This window comes from Rousettus aegyptiacus, unplaced genomic scaffold, assembly GCF_014176215.1.
Source record: "Rousettus aegyptiacus isolate mRouAeg1 unplaced genomic scaffold, mRouAeg1.p scaffold_m13_p_7, whole genome shotgun sequence".
Classification (NCBI taxonomy): Eukaryota; Metazoa; Chordata; class Mammalia; order Chiroptera; family Pteropodidae; genus Rousettus; species Rousettus aegyptiacus.
In genome coordinates this window covers 85594168-85620721 of record NW_023416310.1, presented here as the reverse complement: position 1 = coordinate 85620721, position 26554 = coordinate 85594168, and the positions used below count along the sequence as shown (strand labels likewise).

Here is a 26554-nt window from a genome sequence, read left to right as displayed (position 1 = left end):
TTAAAGAAGGTTGTATCAGCCAGTTCAAGAGGGAACTCTGGAAAGAAGCCCTCTGGTTTCTCAAAGTTACGCGGATGACACCCAGAAGCCCTGCGAAGTACCGACATGAGTTTCCATGTGGTAGTGGGATCAGTGCAAGTGTGGGCTGTATTTATGCCCTGATGAAGGAGGCGCAAGGAATGTATAAACTGAAAGACTTTACAGCAGAAAACAAGTTTAAAATTCAAAGACGGATATAATTTACAATCATGTATTTAATACTGGATAATTGTTAAAGTTTAGGATAATACACTGTTTTTTTTCCCCCCGTCCTGTATGTTTCAGGCAAATGAAATTAACTGAAGAAAATTTTAAGAAGCAACAATATAGTGTAGTAAACATGAATACTGGCTTTGGAGTTAGATACACACCTGACCAATTCAAATCTGTGTTCTGCCCGTGGTTCTCTGGGTGAACTTGGATGAGTCAGTTTACATCCTTGATCTTTAGTTTTTTCGCCTGAAGAGCAGATGAGGGATAATGTTTATAATTAATGAGACTTATTAGCTTGAAATGGTCCAATGCACTTAAAGTTCTTAGTCTGGCACATAGTGTGTGTGTGTGTGTGTGTGTGTGTGTGTGTGTACACACTCAATAATAATAGCTGCTATTGCAATTATTTATTAGCCATCGAGTTTCAGTTACAATCTAATTAATTAGAATTTACCCCTCGGGGCAGAAAGAAACACACAGGGAAGTCTAGTCTTAATGAAGGATGAGACTGAATAAGGAAAACATGGAAGGACGGTCCCTTCTGTAACTCCCACATGCATTCGCAACACAAAGTCTTTCTGTTGACAAGATTTGATTCTTCTTCTACGTCATTGTTCTGCATGGAAATGTTTGCCATCTCCGGCTCTCAGTTTTCCCCTCTGCAAATTAAGAAGTCAGAGTAGATGGCCACTGAGGACTCCATTAGGTCTGGCTTTTGGAGATTCTCCCGGGATTGTTTCTGGTCATTTTGAAGCCAGTGCTAAGAAATATTCATCCTCGTCTTAATACATGTAAAAATAAAGGATCGTTCTTCATTTTAAAAGGAATTAACCAGCCCAGTAGCAAGAGACTGGCTGGTATTTATCCAGCCCTATAGTAATCCAAGGAGGAAACCAGTGAAATTCATAGGAAGGTCTTTTTGACTATTGAGACTTGGATAACTTTGTTTGTTTCTTGTTGTCTGTTGTTGTTATAGCACAACTTATATATTTCAAATGGACAAAAATATAATTACAGTATGTTAAGATAAACAGCCTTTGGATGGGGACTTCCTTGCCCGTACTTGGAGGTCTACAGCACGTTATCTAGAAAATTGTGGAAGGTGAAGACTGCTTAAATCAGATGGCAGAGGAGGAAGGCCTGTGGTTTTCTTCTTGGTTGATTGTGGTAACACTGCCCTTCAGGTCGCTGAGGGAGTTTCCTATTTTCTTTAGCCATCATCAATGGCTGAAGCTCTTGCAGGACAGCTTTGACACAATATGAATTCTGCCTTTTTGCCAGCACCAATAGGGCTCCTGGGTCTACCATGCTGTTAGAACTATTAACTCCATTTATGCTGATTTTTGTTACAAATCTTACAAAGGGGGCTGTTCCTGGGTATTTAGGTCCACGTTCTATTTTAAGGCTGTGTATTTGGTTTTCATAATTATTCTTGGAGGCTCAATTATCAACTCTGTCCATCTTATATGTGTCATGTTTTGTCACCTTCTAGACCTCAGCTAATTGTGCCATCTTCTTCTTTCTGGACTCCTTCGAGTTTTTCCAACAGTTGGAAATTGTGAAGGACTTTTACTCCTGAGCCCATGGTGGCTGCCATTTTGCATGGCTCTTGGATAATTTACTCTTGATGACTTAGAAACATGGAACTGTTCCTGTTAGGGTCAGGGTCAATGCCATCTGCTTCTCTGGAAGTAAAAGTAATCAACCTAATGGCATTGAATACACTTCAATGGTTTTCCAGTAACCGAGCTGGTCCCTCAGGTCACTCCTTCCAGCAGGGGTGCAATCTGCAAATGGACTAATTTTTTTACACATCACCTACTTTTTTCTATTGACATATTAAGGTGTGGTCTTATGGAAAGAATGCTACATTTAAGGTCAATAAATTAAGTCTATAAACCCCAGCTCCCAAGTCCACAGTCTTAGATAAGTTACTTCACTTCTTTCATTAAATTTCAACTGCTTTCTCTTTAAAATAGGGGTAGTATTACTCATATGAAAGGATTGGCATGAGGAGTAAATAAAATAACTAATGTGGAGCTCCAAGCATATATGTTGTAAGTGGAAGATGCCTAGATATATAGGTGATAGATGGTGATAGATAGATAGATAGATAGATAGATGCTTGATTGATAGATAGATAGATAGATAGATAGATAGATAGATAGATAGATATGCATTTCTTCTTTCATTCCACAAATATCTACTGAGTACTTACTATGTGCCAGGAAACATATTAGTTACTTGGTATACATTAAAGACCAAAACAGACCAAGATCTTGTATCTAGAGAGTTTAATTCTATTGAGGGATGAGGGGAGGAGAAAACAAACAGTAAACGTAGTAAAGTAAGTAAATTATGTACTGTGTAAGAAGGTAATAATTAGTGTGAAGAAAGAAAAATGTAGCACAGTACACAGGACATGAAGGGCCAGAGAGAGTGGGACAGAGGAGTGAGGGAGGTTGTAGAATTGAGTAGAGTGATCGGGGTGCGCCTCCTGAGAAGTCGCCACATGAACAATGATGTCAGGGAGGTGAGAGAATTAGTTATGAGGATATTTTTTGGAAAAGGACTCCTGGCTGAGTTGCAAAGGCCCCGAGGCAGGAACATGGCTTGTCATGTTGAGGAACAAGGAGGCCAGCGTGGCTGAAGCTGGGCGACCCAGGGGACGGCAGGAGTAGATGAGGTCAGACAGGCGATAGGGACCAGACCCGTGTAGGGCCTCGCAGGCCCTGGTGAAAGCTTTACTCTGAGGGAAAGAGAGGAGACATTGAAAGATTTTGAGCGAAGGAAGCACATTGTTAGACTCAGGTTGCTATTTGGGACGATAGCACTGCAGGCCGTAGAGAAAGGGAGACAAGGATGAAAGCGGGTAGAGACTGCTCAGAATTCCAGGTAACAGGCGATAGTGGTCTGAGCCATGGGATAAAGAAGGGATCGGATCTGAATATAATGTAGAGGTCCATCTTTCCCCTCACCTTTACTGTCTTGGATTATAATAATAGTATTTACCTAATTAACTTAACGGAGTTATCAATAGAAGGAAAATGGTGATTAAAGACAATTTACACTTCCTCTGAAATAGGCACTGTGCAGAGGATTCATCAACCCTATGACGCAGATTTAATTATCAATGCTTTTAACAGATAATAAATCTGAGGATAGAGAGACCAAGCTGTAAACCCAAGGGTTCACATCTCCTGAGTATATGGTGGGGTGGGGGGGACGTCGGGGGAGGGAAGCTGGGAGGCAACCCAGTCTGACTCTGGAGCTGTGTTGTAAGAACGGTCTGTGCAGTGTGAAGAGTTCTCAAAAGACTGTTCTCTCCTCAGTCCCTCAAGTTTTTCAGGCAAAGTCAAAGACAGATTTGCCATATTCAGTATATTTTCCGTCTGGAATCATTATCGAAGAATGAGGAAGGTAGATGTGATGCTTGATGGTAAAAGAAATTTGTCCTTTGAGATGCTAGTTTGTTGGTTGGCTGGAGAAGTAATCTATTGAAAAGTCAGGAGCAAGGAATTATCTCAAAACACTTTTTTTCTCTTCTCCGAAGTTTGCAATACATTTTTAATTTTTTTAATTGTGGTAAAATACATGTAAACCATTTCTAAGTGTACAGTTCAGTGGCATTAAATGCACTCATGATGTCGTACAGTCACCACCCATCTTCAAACTGTTTTCGTTTTGCAAAACTGAAACTCTGTACCCAGTAAACAGTAACTCGCCACTCCCTAGAAACCACCATTCTGCTCTTGGTCTCTATAAATTTGATTACCCTCAGTACCTCATGTATGTGGAATCATATGGTATTTGACCTTTAGTGACTGGCTTATTTAATTTAATATCTTCCATCTTTATAGCATAGAATAATATTCCATTGTATGTATTTTTTGTTTATTCATGTATTGATGAATCAAAACACATTTTAAGAATCTTATAGCACATTGACTGAATTGCTTGATTTTAGAAATGCCATTATTTTATAATCAAGTGGAGACTTAAAAGTAGAAATTCTTTTCTTGCTCCTAGATTGTGAGGAGGAGCGATCTGAAGGCTTGGGGACACAGCAACTGCTTTGTCCAAATTAACAGGACAGTTTCCCAATTCTCAGAACAGAAATTTCTGTTGACTTTTCTTCTATAGAGTCACAAGTGTGGAGTGTTTCCCACTGTACATTTTCAACTCATTGATTATGCTTCATTTGTCCTAATTTAGGCTAATCATTTTGTTTGCACAACAGTTCACTTTTAGGGCTGTATTTAGGTTTTGTGAAAATTTTACTTTCCACAGCAAGTAATAGATTTGTTCAAATATTAATCTAGGGAAATGCAATTTGACAGTTCTTCAAAGAATGTATAAAATTAATAATAAGTGAAAGTCATTTGAATTTCAATAATTAAAGGGAAAAAACCTTCCAGCCCTGGATTATTCTCTTTCCGCCCATATCGTAGACCCGTCCATCATTATGGCCCCACACGTGCCCGTCGACCAAATTACATGAATCAGAGAAGCGAACACCTTATTTTGAGGGTGTTTTATTCAGACTTTATTTTAAAATAAAGCTCAGTTTCAAAAAAAAAAAACTAATCGATGTCTACCAAAATAAAGATATTTCCAGTGTTCACTTTTGAAAGTTACTTACATGGCTTGTTTTACCTGTTTTAGATGACACGTTATTTAATTATTTGAATAACATCACCTCACCTTTAAGGATCTAGCATGTTATAGAATCATTAACTCTCAGATCGGAAAAAAATATATCTTAAAACTTATCTAGCCCTCACATCCGACTTGAGCTGAGTGGTCTTCTTGTCTTTGCCAGGCCTCCCTCTTCCCCGTGTTATGCAGACTTTAGTCACGTGTGTATTCCTGGCATGACCTGAGGTATAACTATGTGTCTTCATTACTAGTTTTACTTAATATTTTCCCTCTGTAAAATTCCTGTTTTTCTTTGATACTTTCAAAGAGAAATTAACACAACTCTTAAGTGAAAAACCAACATACTTTCCCATGAAGAGAAGGCAGATGTAAAAAAAATGATTATAAATAGCAGGAAAATAAACTCAAGTCCAGCTCTGCCTTTGACAAAAATGAAAATGCAGAAGTGTGACAGAGGTATTAAGGTCATTGTAGGCCTGATAGGAGACATTATCTTTAACATTATGAAAAGTAGAAGAGAGTTGAAGGGTAGCGACTCTCATATATGTAATGCCGTGCTCTATGACACCTAAAATCATCTCAAAGTCCCAAACTTTGAGAAACGATGCCTCTTCCTCTCATTCTATCTTTTGGCTATTAGAAAGTTTTCCTCTCATTAAACTGACATCTGTCTGTATCTACGATTCACCCACAAATTATGCCACTCTTCAGAGCCACTCAGAACAAGCTCAGTCTCTCTTCCCTATGACGGCCCTTTGTGTATTTGAAGATAGCTCTTACACCGAACTTAGCCCTCTCATCTCCTGGCTGGACAACTTCAGTTCTTCCTGTCTTTCCTCAGATGAAATAATCCTGCAGTAGTATTCATCCTCTCACAGCTCTTTTACTGTTTTTACTGCCTATATTAGAAGCCTCCAATAAATCCAGAGATAAAACCAATGGTGAGTGTGTATATAGATAAGTAGGTAGGTAGACAGACAGATCAATAGATAAATTATTTTAAGGAATTGGCTCAGAAAATTATGGAGGTTGGCAAATCCAAGACATGGAGATATGGAGAGTGAGCTGGTGGGCTGGGCCCCTAGGAAGAGCCAATGTGCAGTTCAAGTCCAAAGGTCATCTACCACAGAATTTACTCTTGTTCAAGAGAAGTCAGCCAGTCAGACTTTGTTCTATTCAGAGTTTCAGCTGATTGGATGAGGCCCACCTACATTATATAGTGCAGTCTGCTGCACTCAAAGTCTACTCATTTAAATTTTAATCTCATCCAAAAATACCTTCCAAGTTGACACATAAAAGTAACCGTCACACTGCCATTGGTATAACATCATGCCTTACGTACCACGATTAACAAAATAAGCTCAGAATTGGTAAGCAAGTTGTTCAAAGTCGAACATACAGCTTATCGGAATGTGTAGACCCCTGCACATGACAAATAAATATTTTCCTGAAAATTTGAACTAATTAGCCAAGGATGGTGGTCAGTCATTAATGGGTATTGGATGATGATATTATGGTTATTCTTATTAGCCATGTCCAAACAATAGCAAGCTTGGATTTGGAGTGTGCTATATGCCAGGCACAGTTGTCATTGCTTTTCTGACATCTGATCCTCATACTAACTTATAAAGTCAGGATCACTTTTATTTCTATTGTGTGGATGCAGATGCTGAGCAAGAGGTGTCTAGGTTTATGTGGAGCTTCCAAGAGGTAGGGGTAGAATTCAAACTCAGATGGTCTGATTCTAGAGTCCATATCATAACCATTATGTGGCCCTAATCCCTACTTTTTCCTCAATGAACCATTGAAAAATACTGTAGAAGATACAGGGTAACTATAAAGTCTGGAAACATCGGTGACTAATTGATACATTTCAAGATGTAAGTGACCAATTAATAACCAAATGTGACTGGCTGGGTCACTCAGAGTGGTTCCAAAGGATGGCCCGCCACTCCACACCAGCGCGGTGAGGGACTGCTTGGTCATTTCTAAACCTGGATTGAGTGTGGGATCATGTGCAGTGGGCTACCTGTGTGCCGTATGTGAACCCTTCTGACATGGTGAAAATGTAGGTTGATTTAGTAAAAACCAGAGATGTGAATCAGATGCAGTACATCACAGCTGTAAGTGAAGAGCTAAGGAAAATACATAAATATACCACATATATTGCAATAATTTTGTTCATTGAAGTCTGCATTGCTAATGAGGAACAACACATTGAATGTATCCTAGAACGTCATTGAGAACATCGTGTATTGTAATATAATACCAGGAAGCCTTTTTTATGTATATATGTCGGTATTTACAGACTTTATGGTCATCTTGGTTATTTGCCTTTTTCTGTCTCGTTTAAATTGTAGGGTCTGGATCTGAATAGTGTTTCCGATGCGCTTTAATTCTGTGTGGAAAAGCAGGGCCATCTCTTATTCTTCAGGTCTGAAAAGATATTGACTTTTCTAACAATCAGTCTACTCAACAAGCTCTTGTTGACTTTGATATTCATTCGTCTAAGAAACATTTTTCACACGTACCTTGTACGAGACACAGTTTTAGACTCTGGGGACATAGTCTTTTAGTAAGTGGGAATAACAAAACAAAGTTTCTGCCCTTATCAATCTGTTATTGCAGGAGGGGGAGAGAGATTATAAAACACAGTCACATAACTACATGACACAGGTTAGGTTGTGCTAAATTAAGTGGAGAAAGAGAAGGCTTTTCTGCTCTTTCTGCAAAGGATAGAGAATGATGAAGCAACTGTGTTAGGCAGGTGGATATCTGGGGGAGAGTAATTGCGGGCGCCAGGAACAGAAAGTGCAATGTCCCAAGGAGAGGAAGGCACCTGGTTTGTTTGACATATAGAAAGAGGCCAAAGTCCCTGGAGTAGAAATAACATGGAATTGGTGAGTGGGGGACCTTGTAAAGAATAAAGATTGGCGAGTTAGTAGCAGACCAGATCCTGCAGTGTCTTTATAGTAAAGACTTTGAATTTAAGCCTAGTCGTGATAAAAAGCCATTGGAAGATTTCTGTTTTCCATGAGAATGACATAATCTCTTGAATTTGAAAAGGATTACTCTGGCTGCTGCAGAGATAATAGACTTTTGGAGGGCAAGACTGGGAGCAGGGAAATCAATATGGACTACAACGGCATTTTTATATGTCCAAGATAGGTTGGTTTCTAATTAGCTGTTTTATTTGATTTATTATTTAATTGCACTGTGGTCAGAAAGTATGTTCTATATGACCCTGGATGTTTGAAATTGCTTTGTAAACTAGCACAACATCAATTTTTGCAAATGCTTTAATGCTTTTGAAAATAATGTAGATCCTCAATTTGTCGGGTGTAAGTTCTACAAATCCATTAAACTACTTAAATATTGTTATTCACATCATTCACATGCTTGCTCTTATTTAGCCAGAGTAGTCTTTAATTTTCTAGTAGATTTTTGTTAAAATCTCAAACTAGGGTTTGCCAAATTTGCCTCCTGCTTCTGATAACTTTTAATTAATGTTTTTAAGTTCTATTGATAGTTACATATCTAGTCATGATTTGTATAGCTTCTTGTTAGATTTTTTATTTTATATGTAACTTTCTCCTTACACATTAATATTTTTTGCCTTAAGTACTGTTTTGTCTGATATTAATATTGATACATCAACTTTCTCTTTGTGAGTATTTGCATGGAATATCTTTTTGCCATATCCTTATTTTCAACCTTTTCATATGGTTTCATTTTAAATATTTTATTTTACAGACAGTCTTTGCTTTTATATATATATACATATATGTGTGTGCGTATATATATATACACACATATATATATACACGCACACATATATATAAATAAAATAAATATTTTTCTACTTCTGCCATGTTTGGGTTTCTTCTCTACTATTCTCTTTCTTCTTTCTGTTTATTTTACTTTTAAAAAATTTTTATCTTTCCTTCCAGTGGGTTAGTTTTTTTTTATCCCTTCTCTCTTCTGTTTTCAGGACCACAGGTTGTGTTTCACTTAGCTTAATGATCACTTAAATTTTAACATGTATACTCATTAAGTAATTATACCTTCCCTTTTAAATGGGATATGGACATTAGGCCACTTTATCCCCTAACCTGCCTGGCACACGCTCCCCGCCTCCCACCCCAGACGCGGCGCCCGGCAGGGAGTCGGGCTCCTGCTGTCCCCTCACGGGTCCTCTCTGCTCTGCCGAGCTGAGTGCCAGTCGCCCTGGGCTGTTTCTAGGCCTTTGGGCCAGCAGGTCTGTGCTGCGGCCATACTCCACTTAGTGTTTCTGTTTCTAGTTCATAAGGTAGTTATCCAGTTTTTTTTACTGTGGTAAAATACACAACATAAAATTTACCATTTTAATCAATTTAAAGTGTACAATCCAGTAGCCAAAAGTACATTAGCAATGTTATGCGACCATCAGAAGCATCTACTTTCACCCCAAACAGAAACCTGTGTCGTTTAAGTAGTCACTGCCCAGAACCCTCCCCTCTCAGCCTTCACCAACCACTAATCTTAATTTCTGTATGGATTTGACTATTCTAGATATTTGTGTAAGTGGAATCATACAGTATATGGCCTTTTGTGACTGGCTTTTTTCATTCATCATAATGTTTTCAAGGTTCATCCATATTGTAGCATGTGTCAGAATTTCATTCTTTTTTTATGCTCGAATAATATTTTATTGCACGAATACACCACATTTTGTTTATCCATTCATTTGCTGTTGGGCACGTGGGTCATTTCCACCCTCTGGTTATCCTGAATAGTCCCGCCATGACCATTCGTGTACAAGTTTTTCTTTGAAAACCTATTTTCAGTTCTTCGAGTTATATACGTTGGAGTGGAATTGCTGGGTCAGGTGGTCATTCTAGGTTTAACCTATCGAGGAACCGATAAACTGCTTTCCATAGTTTCCAGCTGCCCCATCTTACATTGCCACAAGCTATGTTCGTGGATCCCCGTTTCCACATCCTCACCAGCACTTGTTATTTTCCGATGATCATGATGGTTATTATTGCCATTCTAAATGGTTATCTGATTTTTAAGTCCAACTGTGACTTACTGGTTTTCTATTTGTTGTTGCTGTTGCCGTTACTACCTTATGTGATATTATGATTGATGATAAGAAATGTATATTTGGTCTTCATCCCAGTTTCTGGCACAGAGCTCCTAACACCCTTGGAATATCCTAAGTACTGAGAGCCACAAAGGCATCCTTGTTATGTTGATGAGGTGACTATGGGACCTCACCTAAGGAGAAGAGCTGGTTGCCAGGAGAACTAACCACGTGATCAGAGGGTTGGAACTTTCAGCTTCACCCCCTGACCTCCCCTGGGGAGGGGAGAGAGGCTGGAGGTTGAATTAGTCTTCAAGGGCCAATGATCTAATCCATCTATATAATTAAGCCTCCATAAAAACCCGAAGAGGCAGGGTTTGGACACCTCCTGGGTTGGTGAACACATGGAGGTACTGGGAGAGCGGTATGTCTGGAGAAGGCATGGACGCTCTCGCCCAGTTCCCATACCCTACCCTACGCGTCACTTCCCTGTGTGTGGCTATTCCTGAGTTATGTGCCTCTAAATAATCAAGTGATCTAGTAAGTAAAAGGATTTTTTGAGTTCTTTAAGCTGTTCTAGCAAATTAGTTGAACCCAAGGTTGGGGTCATGGTTTATATCCTCCAATGAGGGGTTTGTGGGAACCTCCAATCTGTAGCTAGTTGATAAGAAACACAGGTAACAACCTGAGCTTATAACTAGCTTCTCAAGAGCAGTGGGTGGGGGCGGGGGAGTGGGCAAGGCAGCCTTGTAGGACTGAACCTGTGGAATTTGATGCTCTCTCCAGGTAGATAGTGTCAGAATTGAGATGAAGTCTCAGACATCCTACTTTTGCTTGGCGTTGTGTGGGGAACCCCCTTCCCCACTCATTGGAAATTGAGTCTCAGAACACCGCGAGACTCACATCACTGCAGGCTTGGAGTACAGGGCACAACGAACCCTGACCTGACCCCTCCATTATGACTAGAACCTCACATCAAGTTTGACAAAGTTTTTTTACGTGGGCAACTGAATTAAGTACCCAAAGTATCTAACCACATGATACTGTTACTTTCCTACCGAATGAGGAATGAGATATCTTTGTGAGGAAATATCGACTTACATCAATTTAATTAAAGGTTACTTCTGCTGATTTCGTCCTTTGACATCTCCATTTTTCAATCAAGCTAGCATAATGCAAACATGACTTAGCTAAGTAATGGGAGTGGAGAACACGTACTTGTACTTTCCCTGCAAGAATCGAGCGTCCTTTCCAGGGGATTGGTGACAACTTCAAAATCACTCCTTTCCCTTTTGACTTGACCAAGAAATTAGAAATTTTGACCTGCCAAGAAAAAAAAATTAAGAGCACATAAAAATAATTAAGAACCGAATGCATAACCTGTGTTTTTCAATACTTTTTAATTTAATAATATGTCATGTTCTTTTATAAATGTATTTTTATGTTTTATATTCATGATATTCATGGTTATGAACATTCTTTATGCATGATTTTTATAGTTGTGAAAATAATGCATGCTCATTTCATTTTTTTTTTTTAGCAAGAAAATTAAAAGCACATATTATCTGCCACTTCTAAAGAGCTATAAGCTCAGAAGAGTCATGGCATGAAGGTCTTAGAGCTGTATTTGGATTATGAGCCTGGGTTTTGAGTCAGGTTCTGTGTGACCTAGGGATTATTGCTGCTTAATCTTTGAAAGTATGATAATTACATGGATAGAAAGTGCAGACACTGTACCTCAAGTATGAAATACTCGGCTTGAATCCTCCCTCTTCTTTTCTGCTTACCCTTCGTGAACTCCCTGCCCAGGTCAGGTCCCAACATGGACTCAGTGTTCTATATCCTCTCTTTGAATCAACAGTTACCTACCCTGTCTCGATTCTCTGCCAGCCTGGTTCTCCATGGCAGCTGGTGAGGAAGACTGCCATTTAAGGAGCAGCCTTCACCATGGGACCCTCAGACACTTTTTGTTGTTGTCAAGGTGCCTTTCCACACCTTCTTAATCACACCAGAGAGCTTAGACACGAATGCTATGCAGGACACTCTTCTTATCCTTTCATATCCGTTATTGTCACTCCACATTGAGTTCTTTTTCCTAGACACTATGCTATATGTCTTGCAGATAGTGTCTTACAGCAACCGGTGAGACGTGTTCTGTTCTCCCCCACAACCCACTTGGTGGGAGACTGAGACACAAGGAGGTTAAGTTACCCACCTGCCTTCATTCCACAAGTGTACAGAGGAGCCAGATTGCACGCCCAGCTCTCCTGCCTAAAATCAGTCTCTGAATCACCATGTACGAAACAGAAACATTTCGCATCCTAATATGTCCGCCAATTTTGCAGACTGACAGAGCTTATCAACCACCAACATCAGTGGTCTAATACCCTTTTAAAATACATATGTTTAAAGGCGCAAACATGATGCTAAGTAACTTTATATGCTATTTTAGTTAATCTTTTCAACTCCATAAGGGGTGCTCTTATTATCCCCATCTTGCACGTTATAATCCCCATTTTCCAGTTGAGGAAACTGAGGCTATGTGGTCTAGAGATACCGACTCAGAAATGGCAAAGCCAGAGTCTCAGCTAAGGGCTGTGTACCACTTAAGCCTGACATAACCATGATAGTACTCCACAAAGAAAGGCTCGAGTCACCCCATGGCTGGTCTTTTTGGGTTATGTCACTCAGGCCAGTTTTTTAAGAGGCAAAACCTCCATCAGTCCTCCATCAAGTCAGCATTAGTCTGGGCATAGATCCGCGAAGCAGGCCACAGAGCCACTCTCACGACGCAAGCCCGTCCTGTGCAGCAGTTGTCTTTCTCTCCAGCTTTGCAGTTCCAGCCTCCACTTGCACTTGCTTCTCTCCGAAAGGTTCACACCATCCTTACCCAGACAGTTCTGAGAGATGCTTTTCGACTCCCTAAAATGCCAGGCACCATTCTGTGAAAGGTCAAGATCCAAAGCAAATGCCCTCACTGACAGGGAGCGGAAAACATGTACAAATAGAGCTGAGGAATGTGTGGGGGCCCAGCCACAAAGCCCAGGCTTGTGCCTCTAGATCTGGGGGCACTCGCAGGCCACTGCAAGGGCACCATGCATCTAAGAGCCCTGTTTGCAAACGTGGCCAAAAGCCAGACAAGTTTGGCCTACAGAATTTGTGTAGCAAAGAATGGAGTGGAACGGTTTTTGTTTACATTCCTATCTATATTAGAGGGAAAAAGACTTCCACGAGAAAGGCATATGTTATTATTGTTGTCTGTTGAGTTTTAATGCTGTAATATTGGAATCAGCTTGATCCAATGGGACAGCTCTGAGCCGCCTCCTTGCCCTGCAAAGTCTGTTTATCGGCTTTCTCAGAAACTGGTCATTCCCCTCTCCCACTCTCTGAGATTTCCCTAACTGTGCCAACCAGTACCAGAGTCTTCCCTTTATCACAGCTCTTACACTTACAGCTCAGAATACACGTTTCACAGCAGAGGAACAGGAGGAAAGGACTCAAGCCTCTATTCCTGGGTCTTAAATTCTCTCTGTGGAAGCCTGGGCGAGTCATGCCCCAGCATTAGCCTCAGGCTTGTCACCTATAAAATGGCAACAACAGCTGCTCGCTAGGATTGTGGACATGAGCCAATCCAGCAGGTATAACTCAAGACCCGTCATGTGTCAGGTTCTCTGCTGAGCCCCTTCATGGTTTTAAAGAGGTGCAAAGATATTTAAGTCATAGTGTATGTATTTAAAGCCATCAATAAAGTAGCACTTCCCAAAATGGATCCTGCAGTGTACTCTGTTAACACGCAGTTTAAGACAAAAATTCTATAAGTAAATCTTCGAACTGTTGGTACGCTACCCAAATTATGTTGATGTAGGACTTCTCTGTGCTGAAATGAACATGCACCATGCAGCTAGAAGGAGGGAGAAAGTATATTGAATTTCCTGAACTATTTTGCTCACAAAATCTTTTGGGGACAGATTTTTATTTTATTTTACTTGTAAGAATGACTATTCACATATTACCAAAAAAAAAAAAAAGTTTTCTGTGGAACATTGGGAAATACCAGTAAGAGGTTCAGGCAGTTACAGATTCTGGTATCATTTTATATGCTGTGAAGATGAAACTGTCCCCTGAGATATAATACATAGGAGCGTGTACTGGACATTGTCAAGTGCCATTTTCTTCGTTTGCCTCTGATCTCATTGGTTTTGAGTTGTTACTTGAATGTTAATGTTGTCTTTCCAAATACAGCAAAGGCTGTAGACTAGCTCTTATACTGCTGTTAAAATTCTTTGTACTGTACTGGCCACATAAAAGGGTGACCCACTGAGATCGGTCCTTGGCTTCCCCAGGCAAGCAAAGATAAAACATTTACCTCTTTACATATCCCAGAAGCAATCTATTCAGTAGCTGCACTCTCTGAGAATCCAGTCCAGGATGTCACTTGGGCTCTTTAGTTGGGATGTGAAAGAAGTCATTCTTAGCCAAGGCATCTCATTTAACCGTCGTAAATGATCTTACCCCAAAAGAGGAAAATATATCAGCATTTTCTTTTCTCCTGTGGAGTTAGCTACATTTCAGGAAACTTGACTAGCAAATTAAAATTAATTCATAATTTTATGTCTCCTGCTGACTTGTTTATTGGATATGTAATTAGAACCCCTCCTCTCCAGCAGCCTTTGTGCGTGCGCGTGCACACACACACACATACACACACACACCCCAGAAGAAGCACCGATATTTCATTTCCTGAGAAGTTCCTTTCAATTTTTTGTAACCTTGAAACTATGAGCAATTTGAGTTGATGTGTTGTCTTTAAGTTAGGGATTGCATTTTAACACAGCTGCCCTCTCATAGGGTTCCCACCAATGGTTTCTAGAGAAAGCAGAAAGCAAACTTTAAGCTACCAAAAAGAATCAACATGGAAACGCACGGGTTTTTTCGTGAGAGTTATCAGCTGAGATAATTTAAGTGTGAACATTTTTCTAAAGGAGCTTTTTATATTCATTGTAGACGTACAGTGGAACTTTAAAATGTGATGTAGGATTGAAAGAAATGCCAACCCTGCACCCCAATATATCAGGCTCTGAGGCAATTCACAATTACATTTCCCAGCCTGAATTCCTAAGTCCCCAACCTCCTACTGACCAAACCCGCCCTTCAAATATTCACTCTCACCCACTGTTCTCTATCTCAATAAACAGCCTACTACCTCTCCAGCTGTCAAGAAACATGAGTCATCCTTGACTCTGATCCTCCCTCATTCCCAAGTCTGATCACTTCTCATCCCCTGTCATTTCTAAAAATACATATGTTTAACCTCTTCTACCCCCACTCCAGTTCAAAACACCATTTCTCACCTGGATTCCTGCAGTATTCTCCCACCTGGCCTCTTACATCAAGCATGGCCTCTCTTGTCAATCCTCACAAGGTAGCCAAAATGATCATGTTTAAACACAAATCAACTGAAAACTTGTCAATGACTTCCCATTTTCGGGGAAAGTTCAATATCATTTAAATGGTCTATGAGAGCAAAGAGGGTGGACAGATCTATCAGATATTTAGAGACCACAAACCGCAGAAATAAAACAGTAAGATACAAGAACAAACAGAATAGAACAGACTAGAAGGCTCTGAGACAGACTCATGGATATTTGGGAATTAATATATGATAAAGGTGGCACCGCAGATCACTGGAGGAAAATAGCAGTCCCCTGGTAGATAGTGTTGACAACAGCTGCCTTTAAGATTCTCACCTAAAGTATATACAATAGTGGATTTCAGGGGCAATAAAGGCTTAGTATGAGAAGTAAAGCTCAAATGTTTACAGAAAAGAATATGAAGAATGGACTAAAGCAGGAAAGGGTTTCTTTATGAAACCCCAAGAAACCATCTGTAAGGAGAAACAAATTAGTTTTCTTACATCAAAATCAAACATTCCCGTTCATCAGAGGGCAGCGTGGACCGTATTCACAAAGCTGATGGCAAGACTGGAGGAACGTGTTTCTCTCTCTCCTTTGATCATCAGGCTCTAATGATACATTTGCCCGTAAATGTATCAAACTCCTTCCTGCCTCAGGGCCAGTTAGTACATGTGTTTATCACTTTGTCTGAAAACTTGTCTCCCCTGTTTCAGCTAACTAATTCTCATTCACCCCTATGATCTTGGCCAGAATGTCTCTCCTTTTGAAAGGCCTTCCCTGACTGCCCAGATTAGGGTAGATTTCTCTGTGTGTTCTCTTATTTCACCTTCTACTTCGCTTTCATTGGAATTGCAATTATAACATCATTTATGGAACTCTTATTGCCCATACTAGGCTTGTAAGCTGCCACCTGCTCAGTACTTGGCACAGTGTTTTCTGCCTAGAAAATACCTGCCTAGAAGAACCGATAAGGAGCAATTGAAAGAGGATCTTTTCAGTACTACATGCCAAATGAGTGCTACAGGCCCAGGGAACATTCCAGGCATAATTTAACCTTGGTGTAATGAATTGTGCCCCTTCTTCTCTCTGCCATCTAGAGACTCACATCTTATTTGTATCACCTACAGTCCCTTGCACTCCATGAGGTGGTAAGCAAGTATTTGTTGATCATATAGCTAGCTGTACAGCCTCTTCCCACCCCAATCAGTTTTCTCTTTAGATGATCATATCAGCCATCACTAATAGTTTGCCTTTTGAAAACTCTCTTTGACAGTCAATGTCCGCCTTCATTTAATTACTTCTTTTCTTGACAAGCCTCTCTGTTGACTCTTAATTCAATCTGAGCATTCAGTTATTCAGCAAATATTTATTGAAAGCCTAGTGGGTGCCAAGAATGTGCCAGACACTAGGAAATCTGGCAGTCCCCTTCCAGTGTTGACATGCTAACATGACAATTCTAAAGAATCATTAAACAGAGCAACTCGACTTAGTTAAATATTGAGAGAGACCTAAACGCACCCAAATTTGGGCATAGAGCAGAGAGTGGCTGGACAGGAATGCTATGACGGAAGAACTGGACCCATTCCCAGCTTATTTCAAGCAAGTACTTCACCGAGTGGCTTCATTATTCATGATTAGAAAACTTTTTTTAAAAAAAAATAGAAATCCACCCAAGCCTCATTATATATATTCCAAAGCAAAGTAGAAATATTTAAACTGCAGTATTGTTTTAAAATACTTGTCATGCTTTTAAAAAAGGTTGATTCAAAGACAACTAAAACATTCTATTCAAAATAATAATGATAAGAATACACACATTTGATGCTTGCTAAAGATTAACTTACAAACTACTCCTTGGGATGATTTTAATGAAAAATCTAAGTTTGTGTCAGTTTTTTTTAGTAGTATTTAATGAACAATTATCACTCCAGCTAGTACCTTATGATAGAATAATGTATTGGCTGGTGATGCCCACAATGTATTAAGCTTCCTGCCTTCTCAGAGGTGAGTGTCTTTCCATGGTCTCATCCTGGAGTTCTAAATCTTAGAATTTGGTGACCTAATATAGTTTTCCAGAGACCTTTATTTTAGAGTAGTTTTACATATACTAAAAAGTTATAAATATAGTGCAGAGTGCTCTTTTATTCCTCACACCCAATCTCCCCTCTTACTAGTGTCTAACATTAGTACGGTCCCGTACTTTTTCTTGTCACATTTTTGTCACAGTTTTTTGTCACAGTTAGTGAACCAATACTGATACATTATTACTAACTAAATCCATCCTTCATTCAGATTTCCTTCATCTTTGCCTAATGACTTTTAACGTCCAAGGAGCTCATCTAGGATACTATATTACATTTAATTGTCATGTTTCTTTAGGTCCTTTTCAGTTGTGACAGTTTCTCAGACTTTTCTTTGGTTGCATGACCTTACCAACTTTGAGAAAGCTGGTTGGGTATTCTGCAAAATGTCCCTCAATTGAGATTTGTGTGATATTTTTCTCATCATTAGATGGGGACTTTGGGTTTTAAAGAGGAAGACCACAAAGGTAAAGTGTCATTTTCTGCACATATATCAAGTGTACATACTGTCAGCATGACTTATTACTGTTAGCATTGACCTTGATCACCTGGCTGAGCCAGTGTTTGTCAGATTTCTCCACTGTGAAGTTACCATCCCTCTTTCCAAGCTGCACTCTTTGAAAAAAAAAAAAAAATCAGTGTGTGTAACCCACCATAAGGAGTAGAAAATTGCTTGGAATTCTTCTACACAGGAGATGTGTTTATTTTTTCTCTTTTATTTATCTATTTAAACATTTATGGATATTAGTATTGACTCTTGGACATTTATTTTATGTTTTGAGTTATAATTCAGTACTACATTATTTATTTAGTTGTTCAGATTATTCCATTTTTGGTCATTGGGAGCTCCTTCAGTTGTCTCCTGTACGTACACCCTTTGACATCTTCCCATAATTGTGGGATGTTTTTCTGCTTATTTCTTAATTCATTTTCTGAGCACTTCTTTCCTTTTGGGCACTAAAAGATGCTCCAGGCTCATCGTCTCTTGCCGCAGTCCTAGAATCAGCTATTTTCCAAGGAACCTCCCAGTGCAGTCTTAGTTTATTTCTCCGTTATACTTTATAAAGTATTTTGGTAGCCACTGTGCTTGACACTTGACACATATTGTCTTAGTCCTCAAATCAACCCCATTAGGTAGCCTTTAACTTCATTCCACAGTTATAGAAACTGAGGCTCAAAGAATGTAAATGGTTTACCCAAAGCCACACAGTTAGTAAAAAGCAGAGTTGTGGTTCAAGTCCAAATCCATCAGACTCTATAGCTCACACTCTGAACTTGCACCCCAGCAGGCCAGCCTCCCTTGTCCTGTAAGCTGACACTAGATGGAAACTGCTTTTGTGAGCCACCCTGACAGGGTGCCGGGCGGCCCAACACTCCTCTGGGAAGACGCCCAGAGTTCCAGTCACGCCGACCCCTTCCTCCTCTGAACTTCATTAACACTAAGGGTTGAAAGCTTTTTCTGAATGTGGAAGTTTTTTGCATGCTCTCTTGTGGTTTTCTCCATTTATCTAGATTCCCAGATCAGATTTTTAGCAACTCAGAGGGCAAGGAAAATATACTACCATGTAGGATTTTCAAGATAAGTAATTTCTGGAGGTCGCCTCCAGAATGTGGTGATAATGGTTGTCATCAAAGGCAAATATTAAAATCTGTGCCTTGCATACCAGCAGAGCATAGATCTCAGTTGAAGTGATATCACACTGTTGTTACGGTAATTTTGCATTGATTCAGTCACCCCCTGAGTGAGGAGCTTCTCAAAGATAAAGGTCATATCTTGTCTGTTCTCCAGGGTCAAGGACAAGGTATAGCACGTTCCAGGTATTCAGTTAGTGTATATAAAATGCTTCACAGATGCTCATAGGTCCTGGACCTATTCTTGACTTACACACCATTTTAACCTGCTTTCCTCTTAAGAAGACAGTAGTACGAAGCAGCTCTAGAGGCAGACAAACTCGATGGCATTGAGAAATGATAGATTTCTGCTTCATTTAAAAAGCCCACTGAAAAAGACAATAAGTAGAGAACAAAATTGAAAAGGAATGAACTCACATGGTCATAGAGAAATGGAGAGAAAGCAACGGAGAGAAACCGATGGAAAGTGGGTAGATGAGAACTAGATGTCCCTGTAGGATCGAAAGCCTTGGTATGTAGTGAGTAGACCTGGGTTGCTTATCCATGAGACATTTTAGGCACAGTGGCTGGGGCCCCCAAAAGTCCTAATGCACCACCCTGGAATGGGGCTGAAAAAAGATGACTGAAAAATCTGTATAAAGGCCCAGACTCTCCTCTATCCCCAAATCCCATCCCCAGTTGACCCAGCTAAGCAAGTACCTCTATTAGGCTAGGGAGCGTCCCAGCCTAGCAGAGGAGATGAGGATGGCTTTCTAGAAAGTTTGACCAGAGCACCTCTGGGCTCCAGATGTTAGACACAGATGAAGTCAGGAATGAGTCACTGCAACAGGCTTAATTGAAAGTCGATCGCTGAACAACAAAATCCCCAACCTTTTCTCCTCTGACACTCAGAACTCTGACATCTACAGTTACACCCACCACCTTCCCAGCAGGAGTTGGAGAGTTCCTCTTTGCTGGAACTGACTGACCCACAGGTACTGACTCCACACACACACACTGACATTTGGAGGTCCTCCACTGAATTAGCCAAGTTCCCCCCACTGTACCCTATGGCAAATTTCACCCTTTTAGAAACATGGACCTTCCAACCAGCTTTTTTATTCCCATCTAAGAGAAGATAGAATGTCAATCAAACAAGAAAGGGAAAATATAAAAAGGACAGTTCAAAGGATAAGAAAATGCTCTTGAAAATTAAAACTATGATAGTAGAAGGTTAAAAAGTCAACAGAAAGATTGGAACTAAAGTTGAGGATATTTTCCAGAAAAATTGAAAAAAGAGTTGAACATTAACAGAACAAAAAACCTAAAAAATTATACAGTTTTTTTTTTTTTAACGAAGCTTTTATTGACTCCAGAAAAAGAAAACAATGTTGAAGACAGAAAAAGGACATGTAGTTAAAGAACACCACTTGGCTTAGCTCTGGACAATAACAATCATAATACTGTAGATTCTGAATATTGATTTGGCCAAAGTTGTGAGAAAGACTCCACACCATTGCAAAAATTCAGTGGATAACATCTAAAGTTGATAAATCAAGAGATCTCATAGAAGCATATTTTGAGCCAAGTGGAAGGAAACGCCAGAAGGAGCTTCCTGGTGTCAATGTAAGAAAGGTCCAAACCTATGGAAAATTTTTATGAGTTTATTTAAGCCAAGGCTGATGACGTTTCTGGAAAGCAGGATCTCAAATGCTGCAGAGAACGGCAGTTTTGCAAGTTTCTTTTATATCTTTGGAATTGAGGGAAAGTAAAGATTGCATGAAGGCGGGAGAAGGCAAGGCACGGGACAGTTAGCAAGATTATGTGCTCCCTCGAGGGTCGTTACGCCTTCGAGGGGTCTGGGAAACCTCTGGCATTTCACGGTGTGTTACTTAACCTAGATGCACAATGGACAGAGCTTGGTTAAATCTTTTACTGAGGAAGTCATATGCCTGGGGAGTGTCTACCCATTATGACCCGCCTGGTTCGGAATTGATGATCAGATCACCCTGTGAGGTTAGATTGATTACACTGCCCCTTTTGGGTCCACTCTAGCAAGTTGGAAGTTCTTGCAGTGATGAGAGGTATGAACCACTGCTCTGTGGTATAAATTTTGTAGTATTTGTTATTTACATGTACCGTTTTGATATAAAAAATTGTGCATTATTAAAAATCAGATACAATAATTTTAAAATGCTGGGATGATGGAGCCATTTAGTATTCAAAGAGCCACGTGCATACAGTAGCCCCTGGAGGGCATCCTGGAACAGTGTTCACTTCAGTGGGCTAGAGTCATCAAGTAAAGGTCTGATTCTGTTCGGCCTATTTTGCTTTAGAAAAACAGATGCGATGGTGAGTCTTCTCTATCAAAAATGCTGTGTGCTTTCATTATTTGGGGAGACTACTGATGTGCACTGTCCTCTGCCACCGTGGGAGGAACGGTGCATTGTCTCCCAAGTCTCCCAGGCAGCCTGGTGGTGTGCAGACCTGGTCCAGGGCTCTGACTTTCTTCGGGAGCCGCAGGTCTGCCAGACTCCTTTCTTTCTGCCAGGCGGAGTTGACCTCTGGGCAGTTCCCCCACAAAGCCCTTGCCATAAGGTCAGTTTGTGAAAGTTGCAGGCCACAGAGCAGGATCTCCTGCCGCAGAAATTTACCTCCTCAGGCCCAGAGGATGCCATGGTCAATAGGAAGGACACAGGGGAAAGACAAGAAGCTGAGAGGGCAGAATTTAACTTCTCAGACAAGAAAGAGAGTGTCTCCCCCAACTCAGTCTAATAATACCTGGAGACCCCAGGGATTCTGGTTGGCTGGTATTTTCCTGGTTTAGTCTCCATTAAGAACCAGAGCCAAATAAAACACACCACCCAGTTACTGTGTCGGGATCTGCACATTTGTTAGCTAGCTGGTTAATGCTTTTTGTCCTGATATCAGGTATTTGAGAGGATTACACCAGTGCGTCCCAGGCTAGTGTGAGGCTTTTTGTTTAAACCCTGATGTAGCAGAGACTCTGCTTCCCAGAAGGTTAGCATGTTAGAACAATTAATGCTAAGTTATAACATTTTGACATAGTGATAAAAAGGAATGGTTTCGGTTTGTTTTTTGTTTTTTGTTTTATTGTTTTTTTGTTTTTACTATATCTTCCTGTAAACCTTGATCAAAGCTGTTAGATTCCCCCCCTCCCCCCCCCCCCCCCCCCCGCATTAGAATTATTTGGATAGTATTAAGAGCAAGCAGGTTGCATTTGAAGAAACTCAGATTTCAATGATAATAGTGAGCGATGAGCCAGGTACAGGGAGATCCTTTGAAATGTGTAATCAGAGAATGTTGGAAATGGAAGAATCCCCTGACTCACTGCACAGTGGTTGTGAAGTTAGGGAATGCAAATGCTTTCCTCTCCCTCCCACCCCCTCCCCACAGACCCCCATCCTGCCCTCCTCCCCGCCCCGTTCCTCCTGTCCCCCTACCCCAACAACTACAGAGGACTTCCTGTGTGCCTGACACTCGGCCATGTCTTAAATACACCTAGAGTTTAATTTTAATAATAAAAATTGTATTTCATAAATATCTTAATAATTTAGTAATAATGAAGATTCGCACCATCCTACCGATCAAGAAACTGAGGCTTGGAACAGCTGAGTAACTCGTCCAAAGTTACCCAGCTAGGAGGTGGTAGAGGAGAGATTAGAAACAGGGCGGGCTGCCTCCAGGCTTCCAGCGCACACATGGCACACAGTGAGCGCTCAGGTACGTCAGCCCTGAATTTGCCGATGCCAGTGGAGAATGCAGAGAACGAGCCACGAGAACAGTTAAGTGATTTTCTCAAGGTCACACATTGGTCAGTGACAGTGCAGTGCACCTCGTTCTCTGATCCCAGGTCACTTTTCTCTCTGCAGCACCAGGTTGCTGAATATACAAAGAAAAATGTTAGAACATTAACTTCTAGAAACGCACAACCTCCTGTTCAGGTTCCAAGTTCTGAATCCTCACATTACTTGAATTATTTTTAAGTTCTAAGTAGAACCGTTCAGCACTGCCAGAAGTAATGCCAAAGATGCTATTTCTGGCTAGTATTTATTTTCTAATGGACATTTAAAAAAAAAAAAAAAAAAAACCTACGTCAATATTAGACTTAATGTATTTTTTTCTTCCCTGGGCCAATTTAAAAAGAAAAAGCAAACCTTTTTCATCAGGCAGAATGTTGATTTTCAGCTGTGGGGATTGCCATGCACCAGTGTCTGCCCCGATGCGTCGGAGTCGTCTTCTCTCTCCCTGAGAGAGCCGGCAGCTCTGCACCACGGCTAACTGGTCGCTCGGGGCCTGAGTGTTGGTTATCCATTTCAGCAGTCGACCCTGGGGGAGAGAACCCATCGCTCCAGACAGCCCGTCTATGGCAAAACGCCCTGGCAGCAGCCACCTCATCCCTTCATTCACCCGTGGAAACCACCACCGCCCTTGGGGCTGGCCGCCTGTCAGGACAGCTCTGCCTCTCGGCCATATGCCGGCACTAGGCTAGACGTGCTGATCCAATTCCATGCCTGCCAGTTTTAGAAGGGGAAGAAAAAAAAAAAAAGTTAGACAGTCAGCCCACAACCTCCATTTTTCCTACCTCCACGACCTCCATTTTTCATTTCACCTTGATAAAACTATTTGTCTTTGCGAGACTCAGCTCAAGCATTAACATCTCCTTCGCTTCCAGGTACACAGCCTCAAGCTCTAACTGATCTCACCCCTCAGGAAAGTTCCCACATGCATCGTTTGTGCCCCCTTCATCACCTGCTGTCCTGTGTCTGGTGCGATCTGTGGGCCCGTCTAGTTGTCTCCATTAGACCATAAGACTAATGGGGACAACTAGGTGTTGTCTTGCCTGCCTTCCGTTTCCTCACAACTCAGGTGGACAATGGATTTTTCTGTGTTTAGGACTCGGTGCACATCGGTGTTACTGAATTTTCAAGAAGACATATGCCATGTGGTAACAAAGTTTTGGAAAGACAGGAACGACTATCTACATTCTTCTTTCCAGTAACAACTGATTACTGACATGTTCTGTTACTGATTCATCCTTTAGTCTATGGCTTTAGTTTTCTCTGGAAAAGGGAGACCATCTAAACTAGGGTTTGGCAAACGGTGGCCTGTGGGCTGAAACCAGCCCTCTGCCTGTTCTCATATGGCCAGTGAACTGAGAATGGTTTTTACAGTTTTAAATGATTGGAGGGGATAAGGAAGAATAATTTTGTGACAGAATAAGATTGCATTAAATTTAAATTTTAAACTATATTAAATGAAATGTAAAAATCACTGTTTATGAATAAAGTTTTATAGGAATACAGCCATACCCACTTGTCTGTGGCTGTTTTGCACCAAAGCAGTTGAGTAGTCAGCACAGAGACTGCATTTCCGACAAAGCCTATAGTATTTACTGTCAGACCCTGTACAGAAAAGTGTGCCAACCCCTGTTCTCAGTCCTTCTAAGAAATGTCTACCAAAGTGTGAAAAGAGGAGCTTTTTGAAAGTGGCTGAAGGAAAAGAAATCTGGAAACGAGAAAACAAAGAATGGGGCAGCAGAGTCCTCTGAGAGATGCCCGGCCTTTGGGGTAGTGTGTACCTGTGTGGCAAAAACCTCCACAGGGAGGTTTCAGTCTTCCTCGGGAGCACTTGCGTTCTCACAGCCAGCGGACGTGCCAGAGGGGCAGATGCTGGGTATTTTACACAAGCTTTCTACTCCCCGTTAAGGGCTCTGCACGGTTCCTTTGGAGAAATTGGAAACTAGGAAAGGAGATTATCAGTCATGCCTTATCATTCCATGTACCAGTGCTGAAACTGCAGTAAAATCTAAAGGGCTCCACGTCACCCAGTTGTCTCTGATTCACATGTGCGTACGCGTGCGTGCGTGCGTGCGTGTGTGTGTGTGTGTGTGTGTGTTAGGGAAATCTATTTTGAATGTGTGTCTGTGTCTCTTCTGTGCAGGAAATCCATTTGGGATGAATGCTAGTTAATTATCATGCATGTGGGGATCCTTAAACACTTACAGTTTTCAAATAAAGACATGTCAATTAGACTTGGCTAAAACCAGTTCAGCTCCTTGAAGAGTTGGGATTTTAGTTTTTCGTTTAAAAATCTGCCACTTTCATGTGTTTTTCTTATTTTCTTGTTATAGGGTAATGCCCTGTACTTCAAATCAGCCAGAAATGTGACAGTGAACATTCTCAATGACCAGACTAAAGTGCTAACTCAGCTGATAACAGGTAAGAGAAAAAGAACTTGGCGGTGGCTGGCACACGCTAAGCACTCAGAAAATGTAGAACCAAAACTCGAAACACCATGTAAACTGAAGAAATGTCTGCAAACAAGTTTCACAGTGTGTCAGAGAAAGAGAAGGTAGCATATGTTCCACGATTCTACCAAAGGGTAGAGTCTCATCACATACACACATTTAACTTATGCAAATCCAATGATATTTGTTTAGGGGAAAATAAACTATTTTTCATGTAGCATTGCCCCTAAACACAAGCCAGCTGCTTCAGCTGGTGCTCAACCACAGACGAGCTCTCTGCTCCAATGCTGGAGGAAAAGCCGACTGTGTTGGATTAATTGAGAGAGCACAGTATACACAAAGCCATGCACACCATACTTTATGGGGTGTAAAAGAGATTTTTTATGGTACTTTGAATCCAAGCCATATTTGCTTTGCGTGGTAGCTTTGAGCCTAACTCAATTGTGAGATGCAGATGTACCCCCTCTGAATATGTTTGTATGGTTCCTTTTAATATAGCAGATTTGCTCCTCACAGATGTGGAAAGCACCCACTGGGTTTTAAGCTGCAACTTCCTGAAATTTAAACAAGGGTTGGTTACTCCCAGTAACGCTTACAGTGATAAACAGGGGCTTCAGGGCTGTGGTACCGTGTTGAGTGGTATGACCAATGCCTATTCTACAGGTTATGAGCAGCGGGGAAACAGGTGCCATTATGCACCCCACAGTGGAAAGGAAAAGGGGTGTGTGTTCGAATGCCATCGTTATACTTCCAGACAGGAAATGCCATTTCTTTGGCTTCAGGACTGAAAGGAAAGTGTACAGATGGACCTTTTGAGAAGCTAATTGCCCAAATGCCCTGAAACGTTACCATGACTAAAACATCTGGAGCCCCACCGATGCACACGCCATGGGGACCAGGTGCCTTTGTGCCCGGAGCCTCACTGTGCGCCCACAGGAGCGCTGCGCGTGGACATCTGCATCCACAGCCAGTGGGAGACTGGGACCGGCTACCAGGGGAGAACGCGGGTGGAGGGAACTGTGGCGTAGCAGAGCCCGTGATCCATAAACATGTTGTTCTAGCAGGCGACCGGATTGTCGGCCGTGCTTATAGAACATCTGGCCCACAGTCACCATGCTAAATAATTAAATAAACGGCTCCAGTAAGCAGTGATTTAAGCGACATGTGTGAAAATTGCCTCCAGGAGGGACATAAATCCAAC

At 41.0% G+C, this 26554-nt stretch overlaps 1 protein-coding gene and 1 pseudogene across 4 annotated transcripts in view; one reads left to right on the top strand and one right to left on the bottom strand.

The window, feature by feature from the left end:
• SGCD (sarcoglycan delta) overlaps window positions 1-26554 on the top strand; it is an 811202-nt gene that overhangs the window by 651526 nt on the left and 133122 nt on the right. For all 4 annotated transcript variants that reach the window (XM_016167092.2, XM_016167093.2, XM_016167095.2 and 1 more), the window contains one exon: window positions 25237-25324. In XM_016167092.2, coding sequence (XP_016022578.1) covers window positions 25237-25324 — 88 coding nt within the window. The remainder of the gene's footprint in view (window positions 1-25236; window positions 25325-26554) is intronic.
• Window positions 1366-1849, bottom strand: LOC118605246 (annotated as a pseudogene).